Genomic DNA, 12928 nt, shown 5'->3' with positions numbered 1-12928 from the left:
ACAACAGCATCCTGATCTGCAAGCCACGAACCGTCCATATATAGAAAATCTACCCCTGCCGAGAGAAAAAGCAAAACTCGCCTCCACCGATAAGGTCAATGAGCAACCATCCAAAAAGGTCCCTGGAAAGAAAACAAAACAGATGAAAAAAAGAGTGCCTAATCATCTCAGATTCCTATGTGTCAGCAATAGGGCTGGCCCGCTCCCGAGAAAGAATACCTTCTCTTTTTTGTGGGGGGATTTCATATCAGCATCGGTGTCTCCTACAATGATCGATCGGTAGTGTCGGCCAACTCAACCTCAACAAACTGTGCTCGTAGGACCACAGTTGCAACGTCACAACCCCTCACTCGCAGCATAACTCTCCCATAAAAACACAAGTCTTGGCGGTTAATACGGCAGACCAAGGCTTAACTACCCCGCATCTCGGCCCATTCCGTTCTAGAGTATGGCCTTTCCCGGGCACAGACACTTGTCACTCGATGTCCGCCACTCCGGAACTGTGCCGGGTACATCACCGTTGCTGTCCAGATTTTTTTTATTTTTTTATGCCTTTTCCCCTCAATGACGAGTTCACACAATCGGGTTGTGTTGTGTCTTAAATCAAGGCGAGCTCTAACTCAAGACTCTAGATCTACATATGTACTCACACATGTGGTAGGTGACAAGTGCAGGTTTCAGTTGAGATGGTCACGCGGAGGCCGAGTGTAGGGACATCAGATCGCGACTAGAGCAAAATGTTACTTAGTCATGCCTACATACGTAGCAGTGGCCAACGATATGTGCTGTATTTGAACATCACTTGGCATAGGTTGTGTAGCATATCCATTTTAGACCTTCTGAGACTTGCAGTCAAGTCTGCATCAGGTTACATGCGTCTTTGCTATGCGCTACCGAATAAGTACATGCAAATCGCTCATCCTGCAAGGGATATTATGAGGGTCTGTAAATACCCCACACAGCAGTAGTGTAATTGATGAGACATGAAGGAAAATTCGTGACAGACATGATCAAAGGATGAATGCGCCAGGTAAAGGCACGAGGGGGGTAGAGAGAAATGATATTTAACAAGAGTGAAATATGAAGCAAAATAGGAAGGAACATAAAACATTAGAGAGTAAAAACTACAGCCCAATCCTAGATGTTAAAAATGAGCAATGAAACGGATTATCAACAAGGGCAAAATAGGAAGGGGTATTGTAAAGGGGAATGAAAAAAAGGTAAAGGAAAAAGAAAAAAAACCGCCGTTTTCCCAAACCGAACCGTGAAAGAAAGAAAAATATACACATCTCGGCAACTGCGTGCCCATTCAACTCCCTTGATCATGACGCACACAGTATTAAGAGTAAGAAACATTTAAATGTACAACCCGGGTTCTTAACTCATTAAACCGTGATTATTGGTCTATGAGCTATTAAACAACCCAAGCAACCATAGCAGCAATTAAAACCGCAGTAACGATTCCAGTACTCTTCCTCGGTGCAGAGCTCTCCTTCTTATCATTTGCATACACAGTCTGGTTGTTTGTCATGTTCCCGCTCGGAGCTTGAGAGAAGAAATGGACATTTCCAGGTGTCGGGGGACCCGTCAGAGCAGGGATTTCACAAATCGCATTCGCAGAGTTTGGATCTTTGCAACGCGTAGCATGGTCGCGAGCACGAGCAGGATCTGATGAGTTAAAATATGCTTGAACATATTGAACGGTGATTTTCGCGTCGACGGCTGGTGGACCACCAGACCAAAGGGGGTTTCCATTGGACCAGTGAGAGAGAATAACCTTTCCAGCAGCCTGTGGGACATATCTAGCGTCCCTCATGGTATCAATCCATTTTCCATCGGCGTAGAAACTAACACTACCAGGCTGCCAGTCTATGGGATAATGTTAGCTCACCAAACCCTCCATAATATTATAGGCGACCAAAACTTACCAAAGCGGTACTCGTGCACCTCCTCGGCCGAGTTGAACGGAAGTGGGATGACTTTATAGGTAGGAGTGCCCTTTGCATCTCCCCCGTGACTCTCAGTGAGAGCAGAGTGAAGGACAAGGTTAACAGGAGAAGAGGTCTGGTTGATCTGCGCAGAGAGAAATTCCATATCGATCTCCTGGGTGTCATTGAGGTACCTGAGCAGGGGTTGAGTTAGAGCGGGTTCAGGGAGTAAGGATAAGCAAAGGAAATCTTACCAGAAAAAAGCTCCACAGGTGCCAGAAATGTCAGTAGCCTTGATTCCCGCTCTGAAACTTCCATAACGCATATCAGTCCTCCTTGAATCGACCTCCGCAACACTGACGTGGTCCTCATTTTCCCCAAGCTTCCTGACATACAGCTCCAACCCGGCCTGATCTCCATTGAGTCCCTCCGAAGTATTTGTAGATTTTGCTGGGTTTGAGACAACGTTCCTGGGCTCTGTTATGCGCCCATATGGCCCCTTTGAAGCCTCCTTGTCAACACTCCATGATTGAATGGCCCAATCAGTGTCCTCAGTGATGTTACTGAGAGTCAAAAAGTCCGATTCGAGGAGATCAGTGAAGACAGCGTAAGTTTCGTCGGTGGTTTTATTGACAGAATAACCACATTCACAGTCGGCTAGAGTTTAAATCGGATGTTAGAGTGTATCGAACATAATGACGAAGCAATAGTGATAGTAGTAGTAGTAGTAGTAGCAGTAGCAGCAGCAGCAGCAACCAATTAATACAGGATTAAGACGTTGGGAGGCTTACCTGCTACAAGGAAGGGTGCGAGCATGAATGCTGCTGCACCAAAAAGAGTTGCAACTCGTACAATCATTTTTAACGATTACGAATATCAATATCTCAGATGAGTGATGTGTAGATAACCAGAGTAATGACCCGTGAATGAAGGAAGAGGGAAAGTTCTTATTGAATTGATAAGCTTCGAAATTCTCAATGCAAACTGTAAAGGTATCTGAGTAAACGAGTGACTGGTTGAGCAGGCAGTTGACTGAAAGGTGCTGCAGGTGACAACCGACAATACTGTGTTGTGTAATGACAGGTTGTGGTAGCACGATACTGCTACTACGAAGGATTGGAGAGAGTTAAAAAAAAGAAAGAAAGAAATGAAAAGTCGCAAGACCTTCTTTTCAACGAGTGTGGAGAGAGAAGGTGACAGTTAACTTGTGCTGCAGTGTTGCGGGGGAATCCTTCCTTCAATTTCCAAGGAAATGCAAGGTTCCTCAATGTATGTGTACTCCTGTGCACCGCTATTTGTGACCACGCTGCTACCACTGCTATTCCTGCTAGTTCCCGTCTATTCGGTTCTGGACTGGGGAAAAGTGGATTTCGGAGATTTTTTTAACGAAAGTGGTGGTTTGTCAAAATGAGCGACTGAGGTTGGCTGGAGACAGCGGAGTGAAGAGAACACAACCTAAGATGCAGGAAAGAGCATGAAATATGGGTTTTCTTTGCTTTCTCCGTAGCGGGAATGGAAAGATGGATGAAGGAAGGGTCGGTCTGAAGAGCATAAAATGGAGATGTTGCACCAGTAAATAAGACAATGAGACCTTCTATGGTTCACACGGCTAAGGCTCTTAGACAAACCTGGGCAAGCCTTTTAGGATGAGAGATACCGCATTATGTAGACTGGCGATATCGGTCATAGTCCCAATTTGGCGCACATATCGGTTCTAACTCCATTTTTTACTTTTTTCTAGACCTGGTCGGTTTTTTTCTTGCCTCTGATGATGCATGGTGATACTGTCTTAAGATGTTCTAGTAACATCTTGGTGAGGTTGACACGGGCGAACCAGAGCAAGCAAAGCAATAAAAGCACGCACTTTGTTTAAATTGCTTTTGTCACCACCAAGAGCGCCTCTGATTATGTTAGGAATACCCGATTTTGAAGCGTACATGAAACAGAATCTACTTTACCAAAGTGCATATATGTGCACTCTGTGGTCTCCAAGGCACCAAGATCAACCAAAAAACCGTTGCTTGAAAATGACATCGAAACAAATTAGTTTGCCCCTTTGCAAAGGGGAAGTCAGATCAGCTTCATGCAGCGCGTGAGCAGAGAAAGCCGCAAATGAGCCCTGAGGCAAATACGAGGAAAGGCCTTCTATGGTTAGTAGGTGGTAACAACGGTAAAGCATACCCGCTCCCAATTCCCCTCAGGTCCACAAACAAACCACAATCACAAACCACCAAGTCACCAACCCCCACCCTAAAGCCGCTCCTGAATACATAGCAGCGGATACGATGTTATCACCACCATCCAGCGGAATGACCATGCAACTGCGGCCGTGCTTCATCCTTTGCCCCAGAATTCCCGATTTTAAATCACGGATAAGGGTAAAGTTGCTAAGCATTTCCAACGTCTTCCCTGCACTGGGGCCAAGTGCATGGCTTCCCCCATAGAGTGCCCGGCCCAGCAAAGCCGCGCTTGAAGGTTCAATCCGACGTCATTCTTCGCCCCGAAACGCCGGCGCGTGGTTCGAACCTCCCGGATCTGCTTAGTCTCTTCATATATAAGATGAAGGGATGAGGGTTCTTCGCAAATAAAGACCTGGCCGACTCTCCGGTAGGCAACCGTACCAAACCAAACCATACCAGCTCGTAAGTCTATCTCCCCAACGGAATTTGACCTCACTCAGATGCAGTCAGTTTTTAATTCACAGTGCCACGCGACTCCAGCCCAGATGCGGTCAGCAGCTCTTTCCCCTTGGTCTTTGATGTCCAATCAACGTAGTGGCGATCATTCTTGCCGCATGCTTCTTGTGGCGCATGAACCAAATCTCTAGCACGATTGGTGGAGCAAAGATTACCGGCGGCAAATTCCAGCCACAGATCCTCTTTTCAGGAGGTTTCACTCACTCATTCTACCTACCTACTCTAATAGGGGGTGTACTTGGCACTAGACTTGAAAAAACGCTGTTTCCGCGATCACGAGGTGCTTTACAAATGTTTTAGACCGGAACTCTTCTCGAAACCGTTTTTTGCTGAGAACCCTCAATGGGAGAGTAAAGGGGATGGTCTCCCAAAAAAAACGCGCACGGGCAGCAATGTGAAGCCCGCTACATGCATTTTTGAAAACTTTACCAGAAATGGTGACATGTGTTAACTCGGTGTGCCGGGACAGTCTTTGCCTGAAGAGGAAACTCGTTGATCAGGGAAAATCCTCTTCAGACTCTATGGAGAGAACAGAACCCCTACAGACAGGTCGGGATTACAATTCGCAGGCCAGGTGTAAGGACGTTTGATCCGGCTATGCAGCCGGTACATACATACATGTACTCGTATTTTCCTGACGTTTGTGGACGCGACTGATATTGCATGCCATACAAAAATAGGCCAAGCTCATGATTTTGGGTGTATGCAATAATGGCCCAGTTCAAAAACGTCAGGAAGATACTAGTAGGTACCTCATAGCAATGTTCCCAGCATAAGAAAATTTGTTTTCTCCTGGACCAAAGCTTGGCCAAATCTTATTGAGAAGAGAAGGATCGGCAGGGCCTCGTCGATGCTTTACGTAAATGAGCAACAGAGGTTATTTAACGTTAGAATAGAGTTCAATTTATGTCGGCTATATATTTAGGGTTCGTGTGGAGTTGTAATGATCTTCTGGAACAGAGAGAAGTGGAGACAGTGCGCTCAGAGCCTGAAGTCAAAGTACCGGTACGAGAACCGGCCCTATATCGCGCTGTTAATATGATCAGCCTGTCGGATTCCCACCTTAGCACAAGACCTTAGGGGCCTTCGGCGTGCCGAAAATAACCCCGGGTATGTCAAATAACGTATCCGGCGGGGAGCAAGCAAGGCCTTAGACGAACATGAGCATGAGGAATGCAAGGCAGGGATGGAGTCGGTGAGTTCCCCTGGCGCGATGCATACAGAAGCCGTTACCAGAGAAAGCCTGTACCCTACGGATGTCGCGTATCGAAGCCACAACGTGCAATTGTCCAATAATATGCACATATGTTGCATCTTGACTTTTCCGATCCCGAACCACCTCTCTGAAATTCCCCGCGGGGTACAGGAACAATAGCAACGGTCACCTGGGCCTGGATTTTTGCTAGCTACACAGACAAACAAACGATTGCTTCGTGGGATGTTCAACATCTTTCAAATATTTTATTGGCCTTTTCTGGAAAATTCAATCTGCCAGTCGCTGACTCACTAAATGACCAATCTTCTGTTGCGTACTCTACTACTAACTAATGGCATGAGTTTGGATCCATGTATATATCCTGTATAACCGGGGGAGCAATACCACGCTGCACATACCCGATAGAAGCAGAAGAAAAAATCAAGGAACCACAGAACCACAGAAAGACGATATCAGAACCGTGGTCCACTGACAGAATCTATTTCACAAGCAAGGCAAAAAAAAAAAAGGAACTATTTGGAACCCCCTTACGCATTCAAGACCTAATTATGGTCTCATGATCCCACAGGAAATCCGAGCTCATTTCCTTTTGATACTAATCTGGTAATACTGGTACACCTACTATATACAGTGAGAATCATGAACAAGTGCTAACAACCCGCAAGTACCGGTACGAGTTCACATACAGGGATGGTGACTTGTGATAAAAAAAGGTTCACAGAGATAACCGACGCTTGCTGGGCTATTCTTAGTCACATGCGGAGCTTCTTTTATGAGGTCCGTGGCTGAACTCGTATAGTCGGGGGTTTGATTACGTATTATCTGGATCATATAATCTCACCCGCCCTCGTTTATAAAACGGAACTCGATATAGTATATATATCGTTAGGATAAGGCACTACTCTTCCTCGGGGGTCGCTGTCAGCATTCCTCACAAAAATAAAGGAGATTGTGGTATTGACATGCGGTACCGCAGTGACAAATCATTTATTTCCCAACAGTCCGTTGGGGATCGCGAGGAAATCCGAGTACTATTAGTTGCTCAAGTATATATATATCAAGTCGGTTGAATCCTGGGGGAAATTAAACTGATAATATGGGCGAAAGCGGTACCTTCTTCATCCGTGGGAATATGCAGAGCTTAAGTTGAAACTGTATTTTCGTGCTCGAATGTCCAGGAAGTAAACTGGCCCATGCATGACCAATACGGGTGCTCGGAGTTCTCTACTGCACAGAAACCATAATCTTTCGACAATCTTGGTAGCCCCTCCGAAAAATTGTTTGAGATTTCCGTGATTCCGGGCTGCTTCCTGGTTCCTGCACAAAAAAAAAAAAAAAAAAAAAAAATACTACTCGGGGGAGACTGGTGAGAGGGTCTGAAGTTCTCGCGTGGGGAAGAAGCAAGATTTCTCTTTTCTTGTCTCTGACCCGAGTTTAATAGATGCGTGAAACGTACCCGGTCACATGAATTATTAACCTGCAGCGGTAACTACATGGAAGGAAAGTAACATTCCACACCCGAGTGTACCTGCATTGGCTTGGTCAAATAATAAGGGTACATATGCCTATAACACGGATCCAGGAAATGAGCTGCGTTTCCCTTACCTACTTGTCTCCAGGACTCGTATTGACCCTGAGAGGACTAGAACTTAGGCTGATGATCGATCACAAAATTGCCCCCACTCTTTCTGCAAGGAGTACAGTGGAATTCACACTATAAGAAGATACATATTTAGCAAATTTAAAGCACGTCTATATATATGCGGTGGCCACACATCGACCAGATAAGAATATCAGATACCGGCCCAGAGATATTTCGTAGGGTGTCCTAATAGAACAGCCTGGGCGGGCGGTACTAGACTACATCGCTGGACCTGTCGGGTCTTTCTGGCGTGACCTCGTTCAACTTTAAAGAGTACCAGGAACAGACCCGGCCCTGCCCGGTCTTTAGACCCTCCGAACGCCGGGGCTTTAAACATCTGGACTTGAAACCGGGAGGATTGGCCTAAACCATACCAGACAATCGTAACTTTAAATTCACCATTGGCTTCTAGCTTGAGTTGCCCGACCGAGCACGTATGTACCTCGGGATAGCACGAAAAGCACTGGCGGATCCTCAAATACCAGGATACATATCGCCGTGGGGTTCGAATGCACGGCGCAGTACCAGGAGCTGTGCGGAATCGCCCCCGGCATACAATATATCATGTTTAACAAAACCCCGTGAGGTTGCGATGGTGTTACGGGCGAGAATCTTGGCCGGGATGCCGCATCTATGCGGGCGCCAGACGTACCGCCACAGTGCCGGGCATGTCCGCATTTTTTCTTTGGCACCGTAGTAATATGTCGAGGAGTTCCCCGCCCGGGATGCAGCTCGATCCGGGGATGGCTATTGCTCCGGATGCGTGGTTGAGCTGGGCAATGGGACTGGCTGGTCGGTCATTTAAGGTTCAGCTGGGCCACCCCGCTCGTTCGTGGCGATATAATAGGCTGTGACAATAAAATGATATCATAGTGAATTTCCGGTAGGAAGAAGGGTGCTTATTGGTAGACCGATTCAAATGCTGACACGCGGCGGGAGAGACGAGATTTGGATGGTTCATTCACCACATATCACTCGCAGGGCTTACCCCACATTCACATACGATAGGTATTTTCGAGATGAGTTGAAATTGGGTATCCCATAAACCGTCAACGCTGACACCCCTCATAGCAAAATCGAGTAAGGGATCAACAAAACTATCAGAAACTATTGGCTCTAGCCACGTCTTGGCCTTGTGAAAGAGGTGTCAGCATTGTCTCGACGGTTTATGGGATAATAGTTGGGAAGCCTAGACTTTACTGCGAAAGACACATCCTCGATGCACCGGTAGACAAGGCCATATCCGTACTCTACATATCATATGCAGTATGCGTCTCTAGCGCATTTTCAGCATGCCCGGCCGGCGAATCCTTGTCGTGGGCCGCAGAAGCAGCATGCACAATAGAGTATTCTTGTCCGCCCCGATATCATTACGTGTGGGGGGTGCGCCCTAAGTTATGTAAATTCGTAGGAGGACAAGAGCCTCATGAGCCCAGCGCGCCGGGGCGGGTTTTCGACTGTATGGTACTCTGGTTACTCTAGCGGTTTGCGTACGTCCGGACAGTTCTGCCTCAGCTGGGTGGCATGCGCAAAACCTACTTCGACGATATTATGGGGATGGTAATGTCTGAAGTAAGGGTCGACGGAGCTTATCTTGACTGCAATGCGCGTGTTGATATCATGCATAGAGTGGCTGCTTTGAGGCTGAGATGTCTTCGATGATCTGCTCGTACCTTTCTTTTCCCCCTAGCTTGAGCTTGCTCGTGGACCGCTGATTGCTGTCCACATGAAAGTGCGCGAAAAGTCACCGTGGCACACCAAGAAGGGGTGGATAATACATATCTGTTTCAGCGTCAGACAGGTTCCAGCTAGCTGGTCGGGCATGTGAAAGTAGACCGGATCGTCAACAACTGGCGCGCCAGCGAAGGACTAATATTTGAATAGGTACCAGATCATAGAATCAAATTTACTACCTCTCAGCCGCAAAATTAGAACCGATGCGACAAGTCAAGATCAAGTTGCTATATATACATAAGTACACATGCCAGATTAATGCAATATCTGCACATGCTGATGTCAAACGTTTGGGCTGCCCTATCATATAAGCTCACGAGCGATCGCGAACAGTCACTGTTAATCCAGGGGTACGTCTTATGTTTTGTTGAGTTGAAGTAACTTTAGACGTGACTTTGCGTTTGTAGTTGTCTGAGCTTTGTTGAACAGTTCATAAGGGCGCGCTAACGGTGGACTGGAGCAGATATCTCATGATCAGTAAGTTGTATATTACCAGCACACGTAGCGACGTAGCTGGTGGTTTTGAAGTAATCATGAAATTACTATCAGTGGCGCTTCATAATACTATCCACCAATCACAGAAGAATTAATATTCCCGCCGTCCATATCATGAAACGATCAACTCAAATGGTATCTGCTGCGCATAATGTTTAATTCGCTGGAATAAAGTGCCTTTAGAGCGCCGCTAGCTACCTGGCAAAACTATTTTCTTTCAAAGTGGAAAAATGCCATTCGATATATATATTGGCGTTCTCCAATTGAAGACATAATGACTTGACCTGGCCTGTGAGATCGAGAGATATTGACATTCGCGATTTGTCATAGCAACTCGATAAATGTAAAGATACACTCCTACGGACCCTGTAAAAAGTACTGTAACTCGAAATTATTTGCTGGATCCAACATTTACTGCCCATTCGAGGGCTGGATATTGCAGTTCTACCAAAATCATTCGCGGAAAAACGAAGGGCGGGGCTATAGTTCTACAACACCGTGAAACATCAAGCTTTCAAGGCTCGCCTAATTATAAGCGCTGGAATAGATATGTCGAAATATACTAGTTTCGTGAAGATGTTTCTCATGTTTGACAATCACGGACTGCGCCTCGAGAGGAAAGAGGTCCGAAGATCTTGGCCTTGCACGTTAAGCGTTTTTTCTTTTTGTTTAATTCATTAATTGTATGCACATTAAGTGTACTACTACTCCTCAACATATGATGTATCAAAGCGTTCGATGTGGGGTCTAGTTATAAATAGCCTTGGTACGATTTATAAGATTTCATCTTACTGGCATTTGGGAACTTAATAGGATATATATTTCTAGCAACTAGAAGCTCTAGAATTAGGTCAGGTGATATGGAATAGGATCTGGTGCGACTTAATCACCAGGTATCACTCGACACCTGATTTCATTAGGTTTGGTCAAATTGTGGCCTCTGGCATAGGAGCCCTGGGGGGTTTATGTGAAAGTTGTTGATACATGTCTGGTATGTCATATTTATTGGTATTCGAGGGCTCTCTGTACTTGTGCTGTAGTTAGTCAATTTTGAGTCGAGATACAAATCTAAGGGCCCGTTTGGGGGCCGGGACTGTAGAAAACGCCGTTTTGCTTAGGCCTCCGTTAGTGGGGAGGAAACGAAGAAATTTTAAAACGGAGTTTTAAGCATGATGTGTACTGTTTGGGAGACTGTGGTGTTGACGGTTCAACGAGGTAAAATTGGGTGATGGCAAAAGATGTTACAGTTGTGATAAGAAAAAGTAAGTCGGAGCCACTTTTTTAAAAACTCCGTTTTCATAGGGTTAACATTGCTTTCTAGACTCGCAAAATGGGCCGCCAAACAGAACCAGTTTTCTCAGAACGGAGTTTTCAGCAGAACGGAGTTTCAAGCCCCAATAACTCCGTTTTTGACCGCCCCCAAACGGGCCCTTAGTAGTTTTAAGTGACAAGATTATGGTCCATATCTTCCCCTTGGACATTAAACATGCATGCTACAGCGTTTTCAGGGATTATTTCCCTGGTATTTCGTGGGGGAGAAGGATCTATAGATCTAGGTGTAGAAAGATCACTATATCATTCCGATTCATTCGTCGTCTCCAGCCAATGACTAACAATGCTCCAATTCTACTCAATGCTAGTTCTTGGTGGGCTCAACCAAAGTTGGATAAGATATATATATGCCTCGAGTTGTCTCGGTGCTTCTCAATGTTTTGACCTGAATGTCAACAGTTATGAAAACAGGAATCTAAATTTTGCTAAAGCGCAAATATTGAAGGAGAGATAAATATCAATTATCCTAATTAAGGCTAAATAGAAAACCAAGCTCTGACTCCGCTGGATTCCGACCCTCTCGGTTGCAACCACGAATCTGAAAATCACTGAACCAAGGAAGATGGAGTATAGAAATTCATCGATCTCTAGTAGAATTTACCCTGCACTGCAGTTGCCTTGGGGGTACCTCGAGGGGAGGCACGGAACACTTCGGCCTCGTAGACCATACTGCTTTACATGGGATAACACTATGGTGGTCTTGATGTATCTCAGTCTTGTGAGCTCTTGGTCTTGCTAAGGCTCGAGATTATAACATCAAAGTAAAGCCAAGAAGTCTTAGAAATTATATAACTTGGCCATGATCCATGCGTGTGTGCGCATGTGTGTAGAAACTACATAGACAATAGATGTGATCTTTTGGTCATCTCCCACTAGCGGCTTGCTCAAGATTGTAAATATAGCAACTGGCATGCGCAGGGGATGAAATCGAGCCTACCTGACAACGCAGCTATAAACAAACCATACGTAGGCTACGGACGTTATCTAGGAAATGGCTATGTATCTATGAGTAGGAAAATAAATTAATCGAATTAATGGTTACGAGAAGGTTTTCAACATCGTGAAATTGATCGAGCAGGTTTACATCACAGAACATCACTCGGACGGATAAATAGGCTTGTATTTTGTATTTGTTTATCTCATTGACAAGTTGGCCTGAAGAATTCCAAGAAAGAAAGAAAGAGTTAAAGAGAAGTATTCATTTATGACGACAGGGCATATGCGTGCTTACATGTGCATACTCAGAAATGAACTTGGCCGATAAACGCTCCAATGTCGTACATGTTTGGGGTAAACTGCCCTCCCGACTTCTTGATGCCATGAAATCGTGTGCACAGTTCTTAGCAATGCTGAACAGCATCATACCAAGCTTATCGGAGCTGAACGCATCCCCACCCTAAGGTGGCTTTGCACAGATAGAAACCTTTATCCGTCCCTCGGTGTAGCAAACTGAGCAGCGAGCGCCCCTAGCCCTGTAGAGACCACCATTGCACTCTTGGTGCCGTCCATGAGCAATTGGGCGATTCTGGTAATGCCGCTGGTACGAGGAGAGCCATTACTGGACTCGCAGATCATGCGGTTTCCAATGGGCTCGTTGAACTGCTTATAGGCTCTGACATTGATAGTGAGGGAGAGGAGGACGAGGAGGAGGATGATAGAGAAGCGTTTGATGATGTTCATGTTTCTTGAGTTGATGCTGATGGGCAGGAGAAAGTAACTTAGATGATTGTCGATGAGCAGAGGAAAGGAGCGTAGATGAATGCTGATGAGCAGACTGGAGGAAAGTAAATGAGCGTGATGGTTTGAATTGATGGTTCTTGCTGATGAGCAGTGAGGATGGGTATGAGGGTTTGTTGATGGTAGTGGTAAGAGGGAAGAAGAGAAG

General features: G+C 45.7%; 2 protein-coding genes across 2 annotated transcripts; both read right to left on the bottom strand.

Moving 5' to 3' along the window:
* Positions 1–1414: 1414 nt before the first annotated feature.
* On the bottom strand, positions 1415–2786 carry H6S33_008641 (uncharacterized protein; the record flags this gene model as incomplete). Its single annotated transcript, XM_044840114.1, has 4 exons — positions 1415–1869; positions 1929–2122; positions 2183–2585; positions 2720–2786. The coding sequence occupies 4 exons, from the start codon at positions 2784–2786 to the stop codon at positions 1415–1417; spliced, it is 1119 nt and encodes a 372-aa protein (XP_044687755.1).
* Positions 2787–12468: 9682 nt separating this feature from the next.
* Positions 12469–12723, bottom strand: H6S33_008640 (uncharacterized protein; the record flags this gene model as incomplete). Its single annotated transcript, XM_044840113.1, has 1 exon — positions 12469–12723. The coding sequence occupies one exon, from the start codon at positions 12721–12723 to the stop codon at positions 12469–12471; it is 255 nt and encodes an 84-aa protein (XP_044687754.1).
* Positions 12724–12928: the final 205 nt, after the last annotated feature.

The sequence above is a fragment of the Morchella sextelata genome, assembly GCF_020137385.1.
Source record: "Morchella sextelata strain SCLS chromosome Unknown scls_27, whole genome shotgun sequence".
In the NCBI taxonomy this organism is placed as follows: domain Eukaryota; kingdom Fungi; phylum Ascomycota; class Pezizomycetes; order Pezizales; family Morchellaceae; genus Morchella; species Morchella sextelata.
Note: the sequence above shows the minus strand (reverse complement) of the source record. Positions and strands in the feature narration are given on the sequence as shown.